The sequence below is a fragment of the Diadema antillarum genome, unplaced genomic scaffold (genome assembly GCF_040938485.1).
Source record: "Diadema antillarum isolate AM-2024a unplaced genomic scaffold, OU_Dant_1.0 seq00000855_RagTag, whole genome shotgun sequence".
In the NCBI taxonomy this organism is placed as follows: domain Eukaryota; kingdom Metazoa; phylum Echinodermata; class Echinoidea; order Diadematoida; family Diadematidae; genus Diadema; species Diadema antillarum.
The window spans coordinates 957,466-984,321 of record NW_027271726.1 but is presented as its reverse complement, the minus strand read 5'-3'; the positions used below and the strand labels follow the sequence as shown (position 1 = coordinate 984,321).

At 38.2% G+C, this 26,856-nt stretch overlaps 1 protein-coding gene across 1 annotated transcript; it reads right to left on the bottom strand.

Annotated features, from left to right (window-relative positions):
• Positions 1 to 418: 418 nt before the first annotated feature.
• Positions 419 to 22,994, bottom strand: LOC139740494 (uncharacterized). The gene is made up of 16 exons (XM_071651089.1): positions 22,509 to 22,994; positions 20,369 to 20,591; positions 19,904 to 19,960; positions 19,286 to 19,366; positions 17,797 to 17,864; positions 16,823 to 16,874; positions 15,692 to 15,797; positions 14,688 to 14,821; positions 13,380 to 13,531; positions 12,550 to 12,625; positions 12,094 to 12,140; positions 9,926 to 10,094; positions 3,183 to 3,261; positions 2,604 to 2,721; positions 1,370 to 1,456; positions 419 to 602 (listed from the first exon to the last, which is right to left on the bottom strand). The coding sequence occupies exons 1-16, from the start codon at positions 22,661 to 22,663 to the stop codon at positions 419 to 421; spliced, it is 1,788 nt and encodes a 595-aa protein (XP_071507190.1). The 5' UTR covers positions 22,664 to 22,994.
• Between the last annotated feature and the right edge of the window lie 3,862 nt (positions 22,995 to 26,856).

Sequence of the window (26,856 nt, the reverse complement as noted above, 5' to 3'; positions counted from 1 at the left end):
ACATACATTTACCCCGAGATAGGCTCTTCATCAATTTGCAGTTTTGCACCATCACACTCCTCTGATGTCACAATAAGCATACTTTTCCAGGCATGCATTCAATTACAAGCACATGTTCAATCGGCTACTATTAATACTTACGATCAAGTACTTCCCTTGCACAACTTAACCATTTGCCTTACCATCGCACTTTATGACCATGCAGTATTTGTATATCAGCTCAATGTAACGGTAAAATGTACTGTAGAGATACTACTGGTGGAGCAAAAATACTTGTTGGAGCTTCCGGACGCATGAGTTTCACACAGAAATGCAACATGATTTCAACAAACATCACACACTTTGAAGACAAGGAGACTACATACATAGTTGCTTTGGTTTGTTACTCCCTTCCCGCGTTTCCAGCCCGGCCATTTTGCTACGTGGGTGACCCCTTGCATGGCCCGACCCCGTACTTCCTCATAACGTCTGCCACAAACTCCAAGCGAGCGACGCGATTGGTCAGCCTGCTGATGGGGTCGCTGAGGAAGCGTGCATTCTGGGACGACATGCTGTGCGGGAAGTGGATCACCCAGGCGTCCGGTAGCACTACAAACTCGTACCTGAGAATAGGGAGTATGACGAGAGAAACATTCCTGGCATATCTGATTCACACATCATCATATTTGAAATGTAGCAATCATCTAGTACAGACTGTTCTTCTTCTATCCAAATTTTAAATTCATTAACCTCTTTTTTTTGGCAACATTTTGATAAACAAAACTTTACAAAAGAAATACATCAGAAAAATCATTACTTAGTATACGTCGCTGGGGTGACAAGACCTTGTATCTGAAATATTGGTGAAAATGACTTTTTTTGATTAATGGTCAAATAATGGGTTAAGTGATGTCCTGGGCAAATCCCAACTGTCTTAATCCAAAAAATGAAGCCACCATGGCATGTCAAAGGAAAGGCTATCCCAATTGCTATAGTGCTTTGGCTGCAATGTTTTTCGGCTCTCCTGAACATTAGACATTTTGTAGATACGAGGTCTTGTCGCCCCAGCAACATCTACAACCATAAGTAGTAAGATCAGCTTGAGAGTCAAGATAGAATACCAAATTCTTTTTGATATCATAAATGAACAATTGAAAATATTTATTACGCATCTATTACCAAAATCCAATTCATTATTGTAGTTTCAGGGACTGACACTAATGGTGAGCCTGATAATTTGACAACTAGGAATTAATTCTCAAAGAACCACAGACAAAGTCCAAACAGAACAACAGTTGAACTCTTACTTTTTTTGAAGCATAGATTTTATGGGAGCTAAACCCTTACTGCTCAGATTCTTTTAAGCATACTGGAAGAAGAACCTACTCACCCTGCTGCATGCAATTCAAAAATGTGAGTGATCTTGTTCATGCCGTATCCTGTAAACCTCTCATCGTACATCGGCATCTCTGATTTTCTAGGCAACAGAAAAAAAAAAATACAGAAAGTCAAACATGAATAATAATTTATGCTAATGATGGTGGTGATGGTCGATTAACGTTACCAAATGATAACACTTGCAGAGAATGACAGCAGTGGTACAAAAGTCACATCCACACAAAGCATAACAAACCATCACAGAGTAATCCCAATGGTGTATCTCACAGGTTAATCTGTATAGAGCAACTGCATGCCATTCAAATGTATAGCCTTGTTATAGCTGCTAATGTTTGTATAATTCCCATGAGGGTACTGCGAATGGAGCGACATATCTGTTCACAGTGAAATTATGCTGTCTAGGTATTGCAATGTCTCTGTACAGGTAAGTGATGGGCGGGACCACAAATGCGTTTTATTTTTGAATGAATTCTAATGGTACCGTTGTAGAACTATGTGTAGTTTCATCTACTGTAAAAGGAGGAACGTTCGCGTGCAATTTAATTTCGCGAGTGGCAACATTTGTGAAATTAAGGTGCACGCGATAGTTCTTGCCTACATGGTATGCATTGGATGCCAGTAGCAAGTCGCAAAAACTTCATGCTGCGAGAAAGGCCATCAGCTCCAATTCCCGAAATTTTCATGCCGCGAATATATCCTGTTTTACAGTATTCAAGTCCTACAGACATGCCACCAACTGCTTGTGTGCAAGCGCTTCCTGGAACTGAAGAGCCACGCTCTACAGCATCCCCACCCCCCATGCTGCATGTTGCTGCACTGTATTACCCAAACTCTCACATCGCAAGCTGAATGCTACAGAATGGTTCGGGACCACACCCATTCCAAGTAGCTACTGGATTGCATACTAACGGAGAACACTGCCATCATGAACTTGCCGATTTCCCTCGCTAGCCTCAACAAAAAGAATTTTATCACATGACTCACTGCAGTAATCCAGTTTTTGAATATTTTCTTTTGTCAAGGAATTCACATTGGATAATTGCACTAAGTTCTATCTGTTACCGTGGGTACAAGCAAAACAACGTTGAACTACGGTGATCCACCTCCAACACTGGCGAAGCATAGATGGAGGACAATAAAGCTAAACAAATCAAAATAAGAACATGATGGTGCATCTGAATTCAAAAGGAAAAAAAAACTCAATAATCATCAAGGGGATGACTTACTGTAAGATGAGATATGGCTCATACTTGTCCTCATAATAAACAGTGTGATATGGTTCACTGGCTGTGTACCACTGGGCATAGTTGGTTGGTCCATGAGACAATGGTGACTCGTAGAATCCTGGGGAGGAGGTTGTCAAGGAATTATACTGATAGCCCACTTTGTAACATGAATATTTCATGAGCAGTCGGCTCTCTTGGCTTGTAGAATGGCCTCATACAACATTGTCCTTTATTCTTTCACCAATCAGCAATGCAGAATAGGGTAATCTCCAGCATGATGTAAATTTATTATTATCATACATCCTAGGTAGTTATATAAGGGCAACCTCTTACGACTGTAACACAAAAAAATACTTTTCTTCACTCATGATATATCACATTTCTCACTTAGAAACCTCTTTACTAACCTTGGCGGGGGGGGGGGGGGGGGCATTCATTTGGGCTCTAACCTCTATCTCTGCTGATGCTATACATAAGCTCTCAAAATACACAAACCAATCTCAAGATATTCTCTGGATATACAAATTGTCACGGTAATGTCATTTTTTCTGTACTCCAGCGAGCATGAGGAAAGGATACGGAATATGGCGACTGTTGGCGGGTCCTGCTTCATGAGTTGGATGAGTTCGGCCTTTGTGGCTGGCAGGCTGGCATGGGCCTGGTGAGAAGAGAGGAAGAGCATTCATGAACATCAGTATACAAATGGTGATGGGTGAATGGCCACAAGTAGCGATGGGACCAGAGCTTTCACCACAGGCGAAATGTTAGTACCAGGTATATGAAGAAGAGACCACTCAATATTGGTGTCATTGAACACTTCAGATATTAAAAGCTAAGCCCTGAATATTACAAAGATCCATCCTAAGGCCAAGACGAATGGGAAAAGTGGAAGATTGACAAAGAGCCTCTAGTAGTTTACATGCTTGGTGATGTCATCATGTGCTTGTGCAGTACTGTCATCAAAACTCAATAGCGAATGTCATAATGATAATAATAATAATAGTTATTTTTATATAGCACATTTAAGACTTGTTAAAAATTTCAATGCTCTTTACAGACTATGATTACCCGTCATGTAATGTATTATTACATGTATTATTACACGTCATAATGATTAGTTAACCAATTAGTCAGCCAATTAGTCAGCATGGATCTTACAAGTTGTTGCAAAAGGTGGGCAATGTTACAAAGCAATCGCTTGATTGATTTATACACATCTGAAGGAGAGACTACATTACATTTGCCTACATTATTAGATTGTAATGCTAATTTGTATTTGTGCACAAAAGGGCCTGGATAATCATAATGTAAGCCTGAAAGTGCAAACTCTTTATATAAGCCTTCAAGATAGGGACACACAGAAGTGTGGAATGACAGTTGCTACATGTATGTAACCAACATGTAAATTTAGTAATTATATTACAGGTTATTGCTTAGGTATCAAAGATACAGCTTGTTGATTGCATAACTTTGTGGCATATGATGTTCCTTTCAAGTTTTATGTTCCTTTTAAGTTTTATGTTCCTTTCAGTTTGTAACTGTTCAGAATGTGTTGTTTGCTGCCTGTCAGTTCTGGCTATGGAGTTAGTAACAGAGCAACAAGTTCCTAATTAAATTTTAAGACTTTCTCATTTATGATGATATCTAAATTAAGAGCCTATCAATGTTTTAATAACTTTATTTCCATACTAACATGTAAGTCCAAGTATTCAGATGTCAGGTATATATCAGACAGATAAATTTTGCAGACTGTCTAACCTTCATGTGGATACATATTGACCTAACAGTCCAGGTTATTAAATTCAAGACATGTTTGTTGACACAATGTTCACATTGATAATGTGTTTCTTTAAATTTATGATTCATGTTCTTTTCTTTCAAGGAGTGTAAATGAGCTGTATAGTGTATAAGCTGTTATTTTCGTGTACAGATATTTTCGTGAATCACGAGCTCACAAACATTTTTGCGAGGTGTTGTTTTCGCGAAGTGATATTGAGGCTATTGGGCAATTCCACGGTAACTGACGTTACACGTAAGGATTTTCATGAAATTGTTTACCTTGTAGTTTTGTGAATGAAAGCACCTTGGGCTTGCAATTGGCATTGATGAATAAGTTCATGAGAATGAAGAAATAGGTGGAAAGTTTTTCTCTCAAACTGCATTTCTTATCACATAGCAGGTGAAAATGTGTCGGTAACTGACGTTACGGAAAAAGGACATGGGAAATTATGGTGTAGATGTAAATGGAAATATCTCATGTCCCTGACTTTAAGCCTTTATGTGTTTAATATGGCAGTACACCTTGGTTCTTAGGAACAGGTGTGCAAAATAATGTGCACTTTAGTTGTCTCCTTTTACCACCATGCCAATTTCAGTGAAGGCATGACGGTAACTGACGTTACGCTTACATTTGCCATAGGGTTTACACATGCAAAATCATGATTGGGAATAGCTATGTGATATTTCATAATTCTGACCATTCAGAATGATTTGGTTGATATGGAGTCATACCTTGGTTCATCAGTCATAAATACACAATGAAATGAAACAGTAGTCCATTTTCTTTGTGTTCTATGAAAACTTAAAGGTAAACATGTCAGTAACTGACGTTAAGTAACTGACGTTACGTAACTGACGTTACACATACTTTGCCGTGGGGTTTATAGAGAACTAATTTATTTAACAGGTTATTATACTGCTGCAATGTACCAGTGACAATCCCAGGCAACTACAGCAACAAATTAAAACAAAATCTAAAGACACAAATAATATTGGGTGGGCCCTTAGGGGGCACCCCCCCCCCCCCCCACCATGCCATAGCACAGTTGGGCAAAAATAATGTAAATGCACAAGAGGATATTTCTTGACATTTGTCTAAAGATTTAATTTTTATTCAACATTTATGATTACACAGAGCCATTAATAGATTAAGCAGTTCCAAGTATAAATATATTGACATGACTAAGGGCTTTTTTGTTTGTTTGTTTGTTTGTTTGTTTTTTAATGAACAGGAAAGTTTTTATCTACATAGAGTGCTCCACCCATAATACCTTGTAGTACTACACAAAACATGGATATTTTTGTGCTTGAAAAAAATATCAAAATATCTTCCAGGTCATGGGGAAAAAAACATGTATCAACTCATAAATATGCATAAATATGTATGAAATCTATTGTGATATATTTCTCCTTCTTTTCTTTATTTTACTCCTGATGATCTCCATCATCAATTGATTTTAAATATTAAAATGAAAAGTGTTGCACTTTCAATATTTCTCTGTGAAGAAGAAAAATAAATGCTTTTTTGGTCAAAAGAGCATTATTGTTTTATTCCTAGCTTGAAGTAATCTAACTGTTTTTCTTTTCCTTTTCACTGATATTCTGGATCACGGCTTGCAAATACACGTGTACATTCGAGATACCAAGAAATCGGACTTTGCAACGAAAGAATACTAAAATCAATATAAAAAACTCTTCCTGTTCATAATTATCATGTGTTGTATTACAAAATGTCCCTGCATGAATAGAATAAAGTAATCAACAAATACACACAGTATGAACACTTTTTTTTAAAACCCTATAGAATCCTCTCTCACTTTGAGCAACATCAGTGTTAAGTTTCAAACAATAATGAGTACATGCCTTACGTACCATGATAATACAAGATGAGCCATGTTAACTACACCACACATTTAAGTGCAAGAGAAGAAATATCTGTTTGTGCATTTGCCTTGAGGTAGAAACTTGACTAAGCTTCCTGAAAAAAAAAGAAAAATGCCAGCAAAAGCAAACATTGATGAAGATTGTTAAACTGTTGGTATACAGCTGTGCAGAAGTTTGTTTTTTGTTTTTTAATAGAAAATGTGGTTAACATGCAATCATGTCACTGATTAGGCCTACAAACTTTGGTAGCTCTTTATCATCCCACAGGACTGGGAATGTACTAATTTGAGTGCATATACTGCATGTGGCAAACTAAACTTCCAGATGATTTAACCTTAAACTTGTGCTGAATCAAACAGCGAAAGCTCAAGCCCCCCCCCTCCCCCCCCCAAAAAAAAAGATAATCATGGTAAATGAATGAATAAATGAATTTAGAAATAAAATAAAAAAAAATATCCATGGACATACCATGGTAATGACATCATTTCCTATGAAAGGGATTGCTGCTCTTTGTTGTAAGTTGACTTCCCAGATGTATTGAAATTGCCAAAAGTCAAAAAATTTGCCTCAGTTATAATTACTGTCATGGTAACTGACGTTACATACTCGAGTATGACGTTTCGGTAACTGACGTTACACATTTTGTAGTGTTCATTTTGACTCTCCAGTATGCCAAGTATCCTTATTTCTGGTATTAAAATAAAGGCATATGGGCATACATTAGAAATCCCAAGTTACATCATACAGCTCACTTCCTTTGATGAATAAACTTAAAAATTCCTTGTTTTTGGTAACTGACGTTACATCCATCATTATCAAAGTAATTAACAGTTTTTATCAAATTCTTTAAAGCTACCAGCTTTTTTTTCTATCGTGTGGTAAAAGACTTCTCTGGTAACTGCATACATATGAAAGATTGTTGTTTAGAGTACTAATAAAGTGGATATACAGAGAGTAAGTTATGCAACAATACACTCTTTTCACCATTGAGTTATAGGCATATTTTGGCAGCCATTTTGAAAATCAAAATGGCCGCTTTTAATGAAAAACATAATGATTCTTAAAACTTCAACTCAAGTACTGTCTGAAAATGTATGGTGTTTGAAACAAATATCATTTTGAATTTTCGGCACCTGTGTCCTAGTTACCGTGGAATTGCCCTATTGTAGACGCACTATTACACTAGTGCATAGCGACATTTTCGTGTGTTGTTAAATTTGCGGTTCAACAGTATTTTGCGAAATTCGCGAAAATTAAACCCTCGTTTTCTTCCCTAGGTCAACGATCATTCATCCAACTCTACAAATCTGTAGTACGCCCATCACTGGAATATTGCTCCCAGATATGGCACCCTTGCTTGAAAAGGGATACACAGAAGATAGAGAAGGTCCAAAGACGAGCAAACAAGTCAATACCTAACCTTTGGAACCTCACATATCCGGAGAGACTAGCAGAACTGAAATTACCTTCATTAAATTACCGCAGACACCGAGCAGTTCTCATCCAAACATTCAAGATTATGAATGACCTGGAAGATATCAGACTAAGCAAGTTTTTTTCAACTTGAGAACAGACAACAGAACCAATGGGCACAAGTACAAGGTGACGAAGAATAGATGCAAAACTCAAAAGGGGTCAAATGTCTTCTCACAGCGCATTATCACAGAATGGAATAATCTCCCAGATTATGTAGTAAATAGCACATCACTCAACTCTTTCAAATCTAACTCAGAGAAAGCATGAACGACTAAAAAGGACAAAATTGACCTTGAGCAGCAATTTTCATGGCCACGTTCTCAATAAACCACACAGCACAGCAAACATAAGTTTGTTAGTCACTGAATCCAGACAATAAGTTCTGTATAACTTTAATGCCCACAACCAGGTACGTTAACCAGGTATGAAAATAACAGCTTATACAGTAATTATATTGACATGTACAACCCGCCACACACTACACGATTTTGCCCCGATTCACCGGTCTTAAGACTAGAAGTGTGACGTCAGAGCCATGTCAGTCTCCAGTCTATGACTCGGTCATAAGCTCAGTCTCGAAGATTCAACATGTCGAATTTTCACGACTGGTCGTAGACTGTGATGGCAACTTTCAGCCAATCACGATTCAGCACTGCACTGACGTCAAAAAGTATCGATACGAAGTACGATAGCACTAGCGAGCTGTGCAAATCAAAATGGCTTCATTCTGGACCCAGGAAAGAGACGAAAGGCTCGTAGAGTTGTGGGAGGAACACACTTGTCTATATGCAGTATCAGACCCGAGCTACGCGGTCAGAGAAAAGCGGACTAAAGCGGTTCAGTTAATGGCAACTCTTGTTGGTTGTACAGGTAACAAATATTTTAATTCTATTCCTTATTTACTAAAACATGTTAATTTGCACATTCCGTACACTCTGCGATCTACCTAGTTTAGGCGGTCTGCTCAGCATAGTTCCTGGGCTAGTAGCCGGCTAGTGATGCAGACATGTCCGCAGCTGCTTTGTCCAGGTTATTAAGTGGTCATTCACAACATGTTTGTCGAGGCTAATTGCAACGTTTACATCTACAATGTGATTTTTATTTTTATTTTTATTCATAATTCACAGTCTTCACTTTCAAGGTGTGTATTGACCTGCAAGTCCAGGTTATCCAAATAGTATTTGTGATCAAGTTTGTTGATTGTATTACTTTCATGTCCAAGATATTCAAGTTAACTCCTTCCAGACCATAACCTATATAGAACTTGATTTGCTTACAATTGCCTGTAAGTCCAGGTTTATGGTTTGATAATGGACACATGTTTTGTCTCTTCCATGACTTTTACTTCTATCTATCTTTGAGTTGCCACTCTTTTTAGTATACATAGAAGTTTATCTTCAAGTCCAGGTTTAGAGTTTAGGTATATTTCAGAAATTCAAACAAATTAAGTTTGTTCACTGTACAATCAGGCCATCATATCTACAATATGTTCAATCATGAATATATGGGAACAAGATTTGTAAACATGTACTGACCTGTAGGGCCAGGTTATGGAGGACATATCTAAGACAGGTTTGTCCACTCTCTATAACCTTCATGCATGTCCATCATCTGCTTTTTTATGTTTAAGTTATTTCAAATATTGCAAAACCACATCAACTGTGTTGCATATAGACCTGTAAGTAGGTTATATCCAGTTGATAATCAAGAAAAATTTTGCAGATTGAACTATTTTCATGCTTGCAATGTTTCTTTCCTATGTTCTTTCCAGAGCACAAGAACTTCACATGCCTATTTGCCTGTAATAAGTCTAGGTTATTGAGATGATATTCAAAACAAATCTAGTCCATATCCAACCTTTTAACTTCTACCATGATCTTTAGGAAGTTTACATTTCTTCATGTGCTTAAAGACTTTTGTTCGTAGATTTCTGGATCTAAAGGTCATCTTATGAAACAATTATTTCAGACAAAGTGTGTGAATCTCATATCTCTGATTAAAAATGATGTATCATATTAGAAATGTATACATTTAAAGTAGATTCCCATGGATTATGACAGAAATTCACAGGTTTACACTTGACAGGTAGAAAGTATGGGGAGTGGAGGAACACCGTCTCTTTAAAATCAAACAACCCTTGGAGGTACATCTGTGAAATAGATTTTCCCAAGTCCCCCTCTCACCTCCTGATCATCGATGTAATCAAACGCTGGCACGACAAAGGCTGTCTTCATCTCGCCATCACCCTGCGCAGTGGGCCACTGTTCAATGACTTGCAGGAAGTGGTTGTGGAGTGTGGGCGAAGGCAAGAAATCCGCGTCCAGCAGCAAAATGTACTTCGTCTTAGAGTGGCTAGAGGCAAGGTGGGAAAATGGCATCACTGAATCTTAACCCGTTGAGGACGAGCTAATTCAGTTCTAACACGCATTTTCCATAGACAGTTGCCCAATTATACTCGAGACTACTCTTCAACAGATTAATCCAAATAATTATTCCTTTCACAAGCATGAGTATAAGTAATGTTGATAGCTAGCATGAAAGGATGATCTGATTTTTCTTTTCTTTTTTTCATTTGAATGTTTGACTTCTGTACAAAGGAATAACATTGACTACCCCTGGAAAGATTACATGGCAGTTTCAAGCATACCCAGTAATCTTTCTGGACCCTCCATGGGTACATTACACTATCAACCAGCAGGGAATTTCATTTACATGCCAAAGATGGAATCCCATGGAGGCACTAAATGCCTGTGATGCATTCAAAAACACAATGAATAATAGTCTACAGTGTCATAATCCAATGGTACTCCTTTTCTTTGGATGAAATTAATCTTTAGATAATAGGGAAGACATTCTATCCCTATGGCTCTACATTCAAAGCATCCAATCAAAATCTTAAGATTCAAGGGCAAACGCAAGGGATCATTCCGACTTATATTTGTTATAATCGTCGCAAGATCTATGTATCTATGACTGCTGGTAAAATCTTGATGAATGCCCCGCAGTATGTGTAAATTTGCTACACGTTTGACCTTCAGCAATGATGTGAATCAAGTTTTACTTCAAGCTTAAAATTAGAAATGTCGCTTACGGCAACTGGTATGCCTCCGCTATAATGTATGGTTCTCCTAATAGGTCTATAGTACAATGTCTTGACAATGTGTGATGACAGTTTCATATAAATGGCAAAATATTTAAATGACAGGTTTGCCACAAATGTGCCAAATGTTAACTTTCCTAGTTCAATTGGATGGATGATTAAAATGTCAGAGTGCAGGTATTTGGGGAATTGAGGATTTTTACTTGACTGTTGACCATTTTATAAGTTTATGCATGGAGTGATTTTCAAGGTATGGAGAAAAAGTGTAATTTCAGTATCAAATGGTAAAATATCAATATCTAAACCTGGCCTTGACCATTGACCTTAAAGTTCCAAAGAGAATCACTGTTAGGTAGAACATGCATTAATATGTAAGTTTCATGATGATACCTTGAGCTACTTTCAAGTTATGGAGGAAGAAGTACAATTAAGCACTTACACTTGATCTTTTGACCTTTGACCTTTTGACAAGAAACTTCCCACAAAATATATATTGGGTAATACAGGCATATATCAAGTTTAAAAAAAAACCTTCAGGAATTGCATAAATATGAGGGAAGTAGTGACATTTTGAGGAGTTGACCTTGAACTTTGACCTCCCTGACCTTTGACCCATGACCCCCAACTTCCCTAGATAATCACTGCCCATCAGTACATGCATATATACTAAGTTCCACGAAGATACCTTGAACTTGCAAGATATGGAGAAAAACATGACATTTCAACCTTTAGACTTGACCTTTGACCTCATGACTCAAACTCTCTCTGGGGAATCTTAATTTGGTAGTTCATATATACACTAAGTTTCAAGAAAATACCTTCAGGCATTGCATGGATATGGAGGAAATAGTGAAATTTTGAGCATTTGACCTTAAGCATGTGCACCTTAAAGTTGATAGGCACAACTTCACCCACTCATACATATACATGCCAAGTTTCAGTAAGATACCTGAAACGGTTTTTTTAGCTACGCTGTCCACAAAATTGATTACGGACGGACAACCCGAAAACATAATGCCTACGCCACCACTTCGTGGCGGAGGCATAAAAATACACCATTTAGTTTAAACTCTTGGTTAGCTCTTTAAAAAATTTTGATGGGGCTACCAGAAATGATATCTCGGTATCTTTCATCATAATATTTCATACAACATCATTATCACTTGTGCCTATCTCAAAACCTTGGACTTTCACATTATTTTCTACCCCATGTTCACAAGTACAAAGAAACTACTGGAGTCACTGGCATACCTTATTGCCACATTTCGCATGTAGTTGATGGGGTACACATCATCCATCTGAAAAAAAAAATCAATGACATCAAATGTTCACATGTTATGACAGCAATTAGTTCAGACACATGCATTATAAATCATTAGTAAAGGGATGGAACGACTGAAAGAACAGAAATAGCAAAGGAACTACATGTTTATCATTTCATGGAATTTGACATGGTTTATATTATCACAGGCTGCTCTATCAAACAGCTTTTTTTCTTTTTTTTTTTTAAATGATTTGACTTCTGCATAATGGTAGAACACATCATTGTCAACTTTATAGTTTTAGTATTTTCTCTTTGCCTCCAAACCTAGAGTAACTTCTACATCATGGGGAAAACAGTTTGAACCCTTGACTTATACATCGTGTGCATAATGATGTATGTAAGATTAGTCACTCTATCGCAATTCCCTCCTCATCCATACTCACTGTGTTTGAATACACCAGTGTGAGGTCTATGTCTGTCCGCGTCTGAAGGATTCTCATTTTCTTGAACACATACAGCCTAGAACACATACAAGAAACATTATGATGTTCGTTAAAAAGATAGACACTGTACATTCATCTCTACCTTCGAATTTATCAAAGGCATACATACCAAATAACAACACACAGAAAATCCCATATACTGGACAAGTTAAAAAAAAAAAAAATCATTTTTGTTCAAAGTAAGTTTTTGCTCATGAAATGTTCCATTGATGTTAAATTTTAGGTTATAGGAATGATCAGACGATTTCTACCTCACAGTCTAATACAACAGTTAAACAAAATGCTGGGAGAAATAATGCACTGCACAAAAAGAAAAGAAAATCTGTATGCACATGGCAGTTGATACTGGGGAAATTGTAATAAGGAACACCATTTTGATGGAATGAAATTTGGTGAAAACCGAAAGTTCAAACATGCACGTTCAACATCAAACTACAAAACTCCCCTAAAAATTGGGCATTCTGCACTGCCCAAACAAACAAAAAATAAGAAGAAGATAAAACAAAATCCATCTACAATGGATACATATCCCAGGTGAAAGCATTCCTACTGAAATCATAACCAGGTTCCCTCAGCCTCCACTGTTCTACACACTGCTAAAATACATGTTTGCTAAACTGACACACAGCATTACATCTGCAAGTAACTCAGGCACGAATCAAATGAACAAGGGAGGCGAAGATTTGTTGCATGAAAAGGTCACACGCCTTTTGTGTGGAAGAGAAAATGCTTTTTTTTTTTAATAACATGAAGAGCAGAGGTCAACCTACTTCTTCCACTCAATATCCTCCTCCCTCTCATCAGCTTTGATGGGGAGATAGAGTGAGATGGAGCAGGGAGCCTCCCAGCTGCTCAGCATCCGCAGGACTCCGTCGATGCGGTCCAGCGAGGCGTGCGTGATGAGGGTCACATCATTGAACTTCTGGCGGGATGAAAAATCAATAAGGCTGGGACAAATATGGGCTCTCTCTCTTGCTCTCTGCAGCAATGAGATGGGGGGGGGGGGGGGGGGAGGGGGCGTAGAACCAGACCTCCCAACTTTTCTGACTGAAAAACATGGATGATTTGGCTCAAAAGTAGGAAAGGAAGAGAAGATCCCATAGGACTGTGTAGTAAAATTATCAAGAAAAAAAAAAGGAAACCCCTATTAAAACAAGAGCCTGGAATGTTCAAAATTCAGGTTCTTTCCTCCAAAATTAGAATGGTTGGGAGGTCTGTAGAACCAATGCCCATCATAGCAGGAAAGCTATCTTCTGGCATCATGTGTGGACATACACCCCTCATCATAGTTTAATCTAGCACATGCATCTTTTGCTTTAATTGTTCTTTTTTTTTTCAAATTGGAAGATTCACATCACCAATAGCTCGATTATTCATAAATCAAGAGAAGTGTACTTGTGAAAATGGCACTAGGAGCTTTAATAACAAAAACTTCACCAAAAACATTTGGTTTTGTGAACCATGCCTCGTCAGTTAATTAGTTGGTGTTTGTTGTGCATTGTGTTAGTCAGATCCTCATCCCACATTATCCATATTCTGCACTCAAGCTTACATACCTTATACCGGGGAAATCTTGGGTAAACTTTTCAACATGACTAATGCTTAACAGTGAAAGATGTTACATGTACATTTTCGGGACAAGTGATACAAAACAGTTCATTTCGCAGAAGTAGAAAAGCTGACATACAACTGTCTATGCCAAAGTTACTTTGTGTGCAAGAAAAAATCTGGTACACATTTTTGCACTATTTCAAATGTTCAGATGGAAAGATAAAGTACACATTACAACAGAATTGTCGTTTAGTCATTTATGTTCTGACACTCTATCACTTCCTCCTCAGGGTTTTTTTTTTTGTGTGTGTGTGTGTGTGTGTGTTTGATTCCCAACTGAACTCCAAAGCAACTATGTTCATTTTCTTCTAACGTATCTCTCGAACAAATTAACAAAGTAGCACTTGGTATGGTCCGACCATTCATGACATTTTTCATCATTTTTTTTTTCACATTTAGCATAAATCAAAGAAGATGAGACACAAAACAATCCACTGATTCAGATCTCAGCCTACGGCTGGACTTACAATCTGAGTGTTGTCTGCTGTTAGTACATGCTCTGTGTGGTACGAGGGTTTCTTGGGAACGGATGCGGGTCTCCCTTGTGTGCACGGGAGGACCACTTCATCTCGAGTGAGGGGGGTTATTGATGGGCGAGTGTCTGAGGGACAAGGAATAGATGAGAAATTAATCAGTGCTGGTCATATTGACAATGAAGATACCATATACTCTCTTATTAGGTGTGCAGTTCTTATGCAGTTGAGTTCAAGTTTGAACACAGAGACATACATAGACTGAGAGACAGGCAGACACACACACAAACAAATGGACAGACACATAAGTGGACACACACACAGAGACAAACACATGTACTCACAGACACACGCATGTACATATGCACACAAATGGCAAAACATGCTCTCATTGTGTCATGGCTTTCATGCAAAAAAATTCATCAAAGAAATAGGACAAGGCATGAAGTAGACTCAATACCGTGTTCCACAGGTTGACTACAGAGGATCAGAGACTTCAAAATGCATCAACGAATTCCAAGCACTTATCTCATTTGCCTCAGTTAAATATAGGAATTACAAAATCACATTTGGAAGTCCTATGCATATGGGGCTTTCTGGCACCCTTTACCTTCTCAATATTTGTTACATTTCTCACAAATTTGTGCTCCTCTGAGACTCTGACTTTCTGAAAAGTTTAGTCACAAAACTGGGCGAGCATCACTTTTAAACATTGTAACATAAGTTTACAACCAGATAGAGCAAAATAAAACCTTTCCAATAATACCCCACTTGTTACATGACAGGAATATTCTGGAAGTTATTACAAATATCATTCCATGTTTCTTATTATCAATCACAAATATTTCAAATTAACAAGAATGGCATTAAATTGTTTTGCAATGAAACTCTTCATTCCGAAATTGCTTTCTCTGCAAGACATACATGTATTTTACTTTAGACACAACTAAAGAGGTGCACAGAGTTTTATAAGTTTGCAGAAACTTTGTGATACTCACCAGTGAAGGCAAAGAGTTCTACATCACTGACTTTGATGTGTCCCTCGTAACCATAGCAACAAAGCATTACAGTGATGCTCTCCACCGTTTTTGCTGGCAATAATGTCTGCGTGTATAAAGGTTGGAAAGAGAACTTTAGAGAGAATCATTTCATGATCAAAATATTTGTTTTTCAGCACCCTACACTGATTAAATATCTCAAACCTTATCACCAATGCAGATATGAAATACTACTAAGTAAACATGACATCAATGCACAGGCGAAACAAAGCAAAAGGGCCATCTTCAAATCACCTTGTCCGACAGAGAATGAAAGTCTACTCATGGTAGAAGCTGACTACAAGTATAACTCAGCTTCTATACAGGGTACATTTAAAAAAATGTAGTAACAAACACAGGAATATTGCATCATTATTTAAAATTTGTGTGTCCCTTTTGCAAACCTGATAATTAGATTCCTTTCATAAACTGTTACATTGTAGAGGTAGGCAATTCAGACCTTTCTTCAAAATGATAAATCTGGATTAAAAAAAAAAAAAAAAAAAAACGATGGAGGGGAAAACAATAATGCAGATTTTAAGTAAATTTATTTGACTCCAAAAAAAATCCGACCATTATTCTCAGTACAAAAGGGGAGCATATTATCATGTGATATGAGGTTAGTTTTTTATTTCTTTTTGAAAAAACTCTTAAGGTGTATTACCGTAAAATTTCAAATAAAATTTTGGGACACATTTTTCTTTAACCATGCAAAATTTGGTGATGTTTGTAAAAGGTATAAAAGACCTTTAAACTAGCACACACACACAAAAAAAAATGGCACTCATGAAACGGTTGTAAATCATAGTTTCCATCTGCATTAATAGCTTTGTTGGCACCCCAGTGATAGCTCAGGCTTCACATCAAGAATCCCAATTCATGGAGGAATTCATGAGTGTAAGTTGTGATAAATGCACCTTCCCCAGTAACAACAAAGATGCCAACAGATGATTTGTTGGTCATAACCTCCCTATTGTCACAGTAGTTACGATTATTGTTAGTTGTAGGTACTATTGGTGGTTTGGGAAAAGAGTAACAGAAACAGGTTGATGAAATAGGAAAAAAAACACACAAATTATTCAAATTCTTTACCTTGTTTACACTGGCTGGCAAGAAAGGATGTGTCCCACCAGGAAATTCTAATCTGTAAGAACACAAGTCAAAGGTCAAAGGAAGTTACTGGACCATGAAAAGAAACAACTTAAATCACACATAAAATATGTACTATAGGCCTTTGCACTCATTTTCACACCAGAGAAGATGGTCCAAAACCAGTACAAGCCTGGTTTATGTGACTCATTCAGCCAAGATTACACAAATCATAATCGTAGGGATCCACTGATCTTAAAAAGATGACTATTGAAAGTTATGGGGACTTGAACAAACCTTTGGCATTCAAAGGCAATATCAGTTCTCTAAGATACATTGTACACTTCTACATACAACTTGTACATAAAAAAGACTACTGTATGCCAAAATCTTGGGGCAGAATTGGGCAAGACAGTGAGGTAACCCAATTTTGCCCTACAACAATGACAGACACCCTGTGCATTTGTATTTTTATCCCTCTAACATAAAAATGACACACCAGAACATATTTACATGCATCTCTTTCCTGTGGTGAATTTTTCTCACGCTCACGTAACTGATTATCAAAACACTAAAAAAAGTGCAATATTGTCCTAATCAAGCTGAGATCAGAAGGTCAGATGAACTTTTTTATACACTTGAAATTTTTATCAGTCTAATATAAGAATGGCACACCAGTACCTAACAACATGTACCTCTTTTTTTTGTGTTGAATTTTTCTCATGCTCATGTAACTGATTATCAACACACTAAAAAAAGTGCAATATTGCCCTATTTTAGCTGAGTTCAGAAGGTCAGATGCACGTTTGTTACATTTGAAATTGTGCCAAATGAAGTTGTGTTGAGATTGTTCTGAAACACATTTGTCCTTCATACACAGGTTGTTCATGGAATTGAAACTCGACACAATAATGATGTACAAATACAAGCACCAAGGCATAAAATGCAAAATACTCACTCTCACAAAATAAACTCACCTGAGTCTCTCGTGTGAGTTGTCTGCGTATTTCAAAAATGCTATTGCACTAAATGTAGCCGCTCCTCCCTGCAGTTTGAAGGTAGGAAAACAAAATCACAGTTATGAAAATGCATTCAGACAACACAAGGAAAATAGTGTTGTGAATAACCAGATACTGAAAATATATTTTTCAAAATTCATTCAATTTTACAGAACAAAACTCCCACTAGGAATTCCAAGTGGCAAATCAATGCACAACAACTCCTTAAATCCACAGTTTTGATTTGATTTGATTTATTTATTCTCTGTATGCCATTTTTTCAAATACATCAACTTTCTGCAATTTCATTAACAAAGTACAAAATACCGGTAGTATACTTTCAACAATTTTCATCATTTTCATCAATTATACAATACATCTGTAATATAATTACATGAGTAACATGTTAATAATTTGCATACAGAACGATTGCCAATAATAAGCACAACGCTTGATTGTTTGGCAACCGATAACAAATAACATTACAATGAAGAAAAACAAAAGGGTCCAACATGATGCTCGTGGAATAAGGGTTAGAGAGAGAGACAGAGAGAGAGAGAGAGAGAAGAATGGAAGGGGAGGAGATGATAAAAACCTCCTGATACTAGTCTCACCAGATCAACTCGACATACCTCTATACCTAGACACATACATACATGCACATACTGTATTTATACTACTAAATTACAGTGATGTATTCACATAATAAGTGTTGCTTTTGTCATGTAAAAGTTACATTGAATGAGAAAGAGAGAAAAAGAGAAGAAGACAAAAAGCAATCATCTATATACACAGCATAAATTTCTACGTGCTCTTTCAGGGCCTGACGTTATAGTGAACCATGATTTGCCCGACATAACATGAATAATGAATGAATAATGAGTAGGAATGAATCCCAGTGGATCAGAGGAGCATAGTATACTGCAGGTGCATCCTCACGTGCAGAGACTCAGAAAGAAAGAAACATAATAGATACAACAATGAACAAAGAATGAGTCATCAAGTGTTTCTACAGAAAGTATCACCGGTACTGTGAAATCAACACTTTCTTTACTGCTTTTTTGAATGAATAAATAGACTTAATGTTACGTAATTCAAGTGGAAGTCTATTCCAAATATCTGGGCCAGTATGTCTCACGGATTTGTGTGCTAGGAGTGTTTTGGGGTTATTCAAGTGTACATCCATTGCTTGCCTTGTTGGATAGGAATGGATTTCTCAGTTCAGCTGGAACATATCGATAAATGAAGAAGGTAATAAGTTGGTATTAAAGCGGAACATCAAAAGTGCATTTTGTAAAGTTAACAATAACGGAGGAGTTTACGGACATACTATGTAAAATTAGGGTTCTCTATTATGCAGAAGAGGCACTGTGCAGAGGAGTGAACAACCGTTGATAAGGAATTAGTTGAAGCGCTGTACTACACAACTAACTTTGGGCACATTATACGAGATCTAAGAAGAGCTCACCACATCTAAATGCTTCCTCAGACTTGAGGCTGCACTGCGTGCTGAAAACTGCACCCCTTTCAACCTGATGTGAGGATTGACCTATATCGAGGGGAAAAATAGGAAAGAGATGAAAACTCTACCACACAAATTACTTTTGTTCTTAGGACACATTCACAAGGAAACAAATGTATTTTGATGGAAAGCAGCAGAGAAAATTAAAGAGTGGATAAATTTATAAAGCATACTTCAATAATTGACACATCCTAAGAAATAATAACCATAAATAAAAAAATTACATTCAAGTGGTAGAGCTATGCAGATAAAAGTCACTCTAAAATAATCATGAGTACTTTTCTTTTTACACTTGTTTCTATTGCTTATATTCCCTCACTTCTTGAGGAAATTACAAATAGCCATTCTCGGCATTATCTATTTTGTTTTGTTAAACAGACCCTTTTCTTTCAAGACTCTTATTTGAAGTGCATATTGAAAACATGAAACAAGACATATACAAGAAAGACAATTGAAAAAGAAAAAGAAATATGTCCATGGGAAGATTTTAAAAGAAAAACAAAAGATGGCTTATGGCCATTTCACACTTTTATTTTGTAACAAATAGCTTCAAGTCATACTTACTGGCAAGAATTGGTAAATGGACCTAACACTATCTGGGCTGCATGACACCTTCAATACCTTTGAATGGAAAAAGGGGAAACAATAGACAAGATTGGGTCAAGATAATATGGGTAGCAATCATATCATACCTATAACTGTCCTTCTTCACTAAAATCAACTAAATTTGACTTAAATTTGACCCAAAATGGGATGCAGTAAATGGTACTTGAAAGCAATTTCCCATCCTCTAAAAGGGGTTATCCTGTCATTTTTAAAGATTTATTTTATTATTTGAGGGGGATGGGGAGATGTAGAGTAAATAACTATGACATGAAAATCATTATTCATCTTCAAATAGCTCATAAGCCAATGAAATAGTGAGACAAAGGTAACAAGACTATGGATTCAACGTGATCAGAATGTATTTAAATGACTTAGCCAAGGAAGGTTCCAAAGACAGGCATCGTTCCATCTCACAGCTCCTACCTTGGCACAAAGACCTGGGCGGCCAGCGTCACAGTCGATTTCGTAGTCCCACCTGGCGTGCGACATCCACCAACCTTCGATGCTGATCTCAGAAGCCTCGATGATTCGACTGGAGATGAGATTCTTGGACGCAGCCATATCTAGATCTCCCAGATCACCAAAGTCATCACCTCCTGCATGCCTGCTGCGTTCTTGTCGGTCTTGAAAGAAATCTTTGTACGCCCTGTCAAAGACAAGGGATCCAACATTTCCACATCTTTTCCTTTAATTTGACTGTTGTTCACAAATATGAATCTAGCCACAGCATTCCTATATGAAGACATTTGATACGGAAAGCATACATGGTAGTTCCCAGGTTAAATTGGAATTCATGGGGGGGGGGGGGGCATGCATTTCATCAAGTGTTTTGTAAGATATTTTTTCTGACAATTCTTTGTCAGCCAATCAGATGTAAGGATTTCATGCGAGTGCTTTAAAGGACAAGTTCACCTTCATAAACATAAGGATTGAGAAAATGCAACAATATTAGTAGAACACATCAGTGAAAGTTTGAGGAAAATTGGACAATCGATGCGAAAGTTACGAATTTTTTAAATTTTTGTGTTGGAACCGCTGGATGAGGAGACTACTACAGCTTGTGAGTCATATGCGTACAACAGTAAAAAGAAAATGTAAAAGAAAATTCAACATATTTTCACTTTTTTCGCATAATAAAAGAGCACTTGACTTGCCTCTTTCTAAAGGCAGGGGGAATAATATTACCCATAACATTTGTCGGTATAACGAGTCAAGGGAATGTGTACTTTTTTCAAAAGATGGAATTTTGTGAAATTCTCTTTATATTTTCCTTATATTGTTGTACGCATGTGACATCTAAGTTATTCATATACTGCAGTAGTCTTCTCGTCCAGCGGGTACTGCACAAAAACTTCAAAAATTCATAACTTTTGAACGGATTGTCTGATTTTCCTCAAACTTTCAATGATGTGTTCTACTAATATTGCTACATTCTCTCAATCCTTATGTTTATGAAGGTGAACTTGTCCTTTAAAGATGAACTAAGAAAGTCTTGTGAGGAATCACTGAAAGGATTAGCACAAAACCTTCAACTACATTGTAGGGGCCTATTTAGTTGAAATCACTCTTGTCAGAGCACGGTTAACTTTATAAATTCCTTTGACTATTGAAAAAACATTGTTAAGAAAAAAAAAATCCATCTTCAATCTTGAACCATACAAACACTGTCACTGTCAATGGCAGTGCCAGTGGCAGTGCAGCGGTACAAAATGAAGTCTATTTATAGGCCTACTCAGTCATATCTGGGCCACCTGAGCTAGCTGAGAGGAGACAATGACAATGTCACTGAATCAGAGACAGAATTAAGTTTAAATCTAATAGTCTCCTTTTGTGATGGCCCACTCAGAGTAAAAAAATCTGCAGCCTGCTTTCCTTCTCAGGCTTCTGCTTCATTCAGCACCTGCAAAGAAAACAGCTGTTTCGGGTCAGTCAGCCAAGACATCACGTATGTAAATTTAAATCAGTTTACTTAGATACTACACACTCCATTCAGTCCTTTATCTAGCCCCGGAGACCGCGCCGCCAGGCGCGGTCCTGGCGGCTTCCCCGCAGTTTCGCTTATGTTAGTTCCTAAGTATTCTGTGCGCTTGTGCAAGTGATTGTGAATTCTGTGAACATCGGTGAGCTGCTTATAAGACATCATTTTGTGCATCACAAGCAATGAAATGCATCAAACAGTCGCCGATGATAGTCATTTAGGTTTCATCGACCCATGTAAGTATTCCTAGTAGTTTCTGTTGAAAAATTAAGGAAATATAGCGCCGCAAAGGCACCCGTTTGTTCAACATGAAGATCTTTTATGGGAGCACGGCGCAGCCGCCACACTGCGTGTGGCGGCTGTCGCAGTTATCCTTTATCTAGCTAGTACTGTAGTAGCTGATTGGCCTGATTTTTTTTTTTTTTTCATAGACCCTCTGTCCCTAGGTCCCTACCCCTAGTCACACTCTTCACGTCAAACTCAAGTCATGATTATTGTTAACTTAGTAAATTTACTCGAGTACCGGTAAACAGTTCTTATTCTACTGAGTAATTTAGCTCCTACTGTCACTGCATACGAGCTTACCTATCTGTGTTCTCCTCGTCAAGAACCGACACTACGTTCACATATGTGAGCACAAGCGATAGCAATAATACAAGGAAGAGGCACCAAATCACCCTCTTGACGGTGACGCGGCGAAAAATCTTGAAAACTTGCTTGTATGCCGAGAATGCAGCCATCTTGTATCATTCTGTTGGCACGAATGCACTGTGAGTTGCTGTGCCTGTTGTGTTGAAGAGTGTTATAACCACGGATTAATAGTACGATCGAGTCTACGCGACGTTACCCGAGAAATTTGCGTTCGATCTCCAGGGCCCTGCTCATTGAATCACATATGTACGCACACTCTGCTGTCTATGCTTGGCCTTGGACATAATTATCAATGCAATATTGATATTGAGAATGAGTCACAGAATGCAGAATGAATCCACGCTCAATGCTGATGGCAACATGGGCTGAGGGAAAGGGTGCAGCCAGAGCTCCAACTAGCGTGTTTTTCATCATTCCACAATTCAGGTACTAGGTCTCAACCTTCTTGCCTGGTCCAGTATTTTGAGTCAGCTGTGCAACACAGGCAGGTGCGGTATTCATTCGTCTAAACCCATTTTACACGCAATGACGTATCGTGTATGTCGCTCATCCGGTGTCGATGTCTGGAGAGCCAGCGAAGTGCGTGACTCTATATGAAAATACATGTAATGTAATTCATTTTATCAAGATAAAAATGAGTACCAAAAATTTATTAAAAAATACGTTAAGACCACCTTAAATAAATTGTGGGCATATTTAACAAAAATAAAAAATAACTTGAAGGTAATTGTAGACTGGGGATAAAATCATTACTATACGTTGCCGATTATTATGTACAATTTGCGGGACACGTAGATTGCATACTGCGATGACATCGACTGGATCACTCATCATTACATCCCATTCGTCTAGAATCTAAGACTCCTATGTGTGAAAACTGCTGTTCCATCAGACAAATCAACCTAAGTCGAGTTTTAGAAGAGTTTTCTACAGTTATTACACCTGCTATCACCCCACGTACTGTGTAGCGACGTGCAATAATAGTGATGTAGTAGGTAAGTGAATCATTTGATCATGCATGATTATTCATATTAATAAAGTTTAGGCCTAAATAAACTTAAAGGTTAAATCTTTTACAGATAATTTCAACGATGCATGATTTTGCCCGAAGTTGTGAATTGTGCTAGTGGTAAGAATAAAAGTAATAGTAAAATAGACATTCTCTAACAGTAACGTTATTACATGTAACGATTACATGTAAATTTATGTCCAGATTCGATTGAGTCTGACGTCTACGCGTCTGACGTCTCTACAGCTATGTTAAGTCTAATCTTGTCGTTCAGAATGAACGTTGACCGGACAGTGCAGTGGTGCAGGATATTCAACTCCGCTAGTGCAGTAACGTTAGTACCGTGATGGGTAAACTCGGCCTAGCGGGTAAAGTCGGCCCCCGGCGCGCGCAGTACTCTTGTTACAACTACAAGTAGATGTCTAGTTGTATGGTTGGGGCACCACCTATCGACAGGGCACCTTCCCATCGACACCCTGCGTATCATGGCTGTTTGCGTATAGAACAAAAAAGTACGCGCGGGATTAAGTGTCATTAGCTATAAAAACAATAAAAACGAAGAAACGAAAATCAAACTCAAACAAACCAAGCTAAAAATTACACATCCGATCAGTAACGACGCATGGCTGTGAAATTCACGTGTATTACCTATGGCCTGTGAAATTCACGTGTATACCTATGCTGTGAAATTCACGTGTATACCTATGGAGGAGAGGGGGTGTCGATCGCAAGGTTCCCTTTTTAGCTGCGCGAAGAAAACGGAACGCACGCACTAAAATTGCGCTATTTTAAAACGGAGATTCATAATCAACGAGACGGTCACGACATTCAAAACTGCAGTATTTATGGCATATTTGAGGTAAGAATTAGGCGGATTTGTATTATATTTTTAGAATAAACAAGCTACAGATCCTTAGGGTGTCGATACGTGGTACCCCCAACCCTACTGCGCGCGCTGGGGGCCGACGACTTTACCCGCTAGGCCGAGTTTACCCATAACTACGGTCGGTACCTCTGTACTAAACTTAATTAATGAAGGGAATAAGGTGTTTTTAGCTGCACTGTAGGAAATGTAGTTATTTTAACCTGCACGGGCGCGGGCACTAACCACTGACACTGTAGTACCCTGTACATAAACACGTCCACACCATGGCTCCGCCATGCCTGCCAACAGTAGAGCACTGTACGAGCTGAAATTTTTGCGGTGGTTTTATTTTTGCGAATTTTGCGAATTGCCTTCGAACCGCGAAAATAACAAAACACGAATAAGGAAGTTCAGTTAGGTTCTAGAAGTTAGAACCTTGCAAACCACGAAATTAGCAACAAGCGAACATGTCCTCATAGTCAAAGTAACAATTCGTGAAAATATCTGTACGCAAAAATTTCAGCTCGTACATCTCCGACAATTCACCAAAGGTAGACTGCACTGAACAGGACGAAGAAGAAGAAGACATCTTCTTCTTCTTCTTCTTCTAGTTCTACTTGTCCTCCCTCCGTATATGTCGGAGATTGACGAGCATAGATCGCATACAAATGTAGAAGTTCAGGATTGGGCATCTTCCTATTAAATAGTTGAAATATCAGGGGGCAGAGTTGGATAGGTTAATGTTCAACCTGTAAAATATGGAATTTGAATATGAAGTGGAGGGAACACGCCAGGATATTGTCATTAACAGAGAGTCTGAGGGAAGTAAATAGCCTGGTCAACATGGTCAAACGATAAAAAAAGTGTGGCATGCATGAACTAAAAAGCAGTCTGGGTGCAATAGTTGTTTGAAGGAGGATTTCTGTTCTTTTTGATGAATTCTTGGCAGATTCCGGTGATGTTAAAGTGCAGGTAGAGAACTAGAAACAAAGTATAAATGGTCTGATCCTCCTCTTTGCATAGCCTATAGGGGGCAAGTGGGGTCTACATCCTTATCTTGAGAAAGCTTGTTTGTAGCAGGTATGTGGATGTTAAGAGAATGAGCTCTTGCTGTTAGGCCTGGCATATTATGATATGGGATGGAGGGTTTGAGGGGTAGAGTATCCTTGGGTTGTTGTGAGTCCAGTCTGTCCAGAATGTAAGTGAGGGCTTGAGTTTAATCGTTTCTGTGAAATCCTTTTGTGTTGCTGTGGAGATGATGTTTCTTATGAGGCGTTTCCATTGCGGGTATGGCATGACATGGTTGATGAGATCACTGAGCTGGGGCAGGTTGTATTTTGATAGTGTGGCCTTCAGAGTAGGGATGAATGGGGTGTTACAACGTACTGCATGGAGAAAGGTACATTGCTCAAAGCTTGTGTGGTCTAAGTTGAGGGTTTGGCCAAGCAGTTGGAGTTTTTCATGATTGATTTGTTTAGAGATTGGGTTTAAGCCGGTGAGAAGATAGATGCTTTCATCTGCAGCTGAAAAGAGCAGATCGATTATCCGCTTGAAAAGGTGTGTTTGCGCCAGGTCAAGTTTAGTAATCATGCTTTTTGTAAGGTGGTACATGGTCACCCCATAGAGCATGCAAGGGAGACAAAGTGCATGTATTCCATAAGTGTGCAGATAGTGTGGGGATAAGGCCTAGAGTATGGGCTCCAATCCCAGAGAGGGCATAGAAGGTTTTGAGCCCTTTTGCGATGATAGTGTCTGTTGGGTCAAGCCGGGTCCCAGATTTTGTAATCCCAAGGTGTTCATAAGAGGTCTTCTGTTCGATGATAGAGCCACTCATTGACCATTGCATTTGGCTGTCGGGTCTTTTCCCATTCATTACAACTATAAAAAAATTATGTAGCACTCTTTGAGGGGTTAATCCTGTAGTGCCACCTGTCGGCATACATCTGTGTCACATGATTTAGCATCTCCTGAAGTTCTATGGGAGTAGAGCTCAGAAGTGCTACGTTGTCCGCCAAAATGATGACCCCTGAATATCTATTCAGGAAGGTGCACCCAAGGTTTCTGCTGCATAGTTCTTTATGAGGTCGTTGATAAATAGAGTATATAATAGGATGGGGAGAGGACTCCACCATGTCAAACTCCCTGGGTGCTGTCAAATAATGGAGAGATTCTCTCTTGCCAGTAGACTCTATTTGTGATACCATCATAAATATCTTCGATGACATTGTACGTGCAGATATCCAAGTGGGCAGCTCTGAGTTTTCCTAAGAGGCCCTTATGCCACACTTTGTCAAAGGCATTTCCTGCGTCAAGAAAGGCGATGAAGGTGGGTTTCTTTGAGGCATTGTTTATTTCAGTGGTGAGTTGCAGAGAGAGAGAGGTTAGTTGACAGGAGAATCCTTAGCGAA

Bases quoted from the DNA above. Each gene is read 5' to 3' on its own strand.
- LOC139740494 (XM_071651089.1), bottom strand. From the start codon at position 22,663: ATGGCTGCATTCTCGGCATACAAGCAAGTTTTCAAGATTTTTCGCCGC. The intron at 15,798-16,822 runs GTAAAGAATTTG...TTATACACGCAG, and splicing joins TGCCAGCCAGTGTAAACAAG to ACATTATTGCCAGCAAAAAC. The intron at 10,095-12,093 runs GTATGCCAGTGA...CCTTGCCTCTAG, and splicing joins ATGCGAAATGTGGCAATAAG to CCACTCTAAGACGAAGTACA.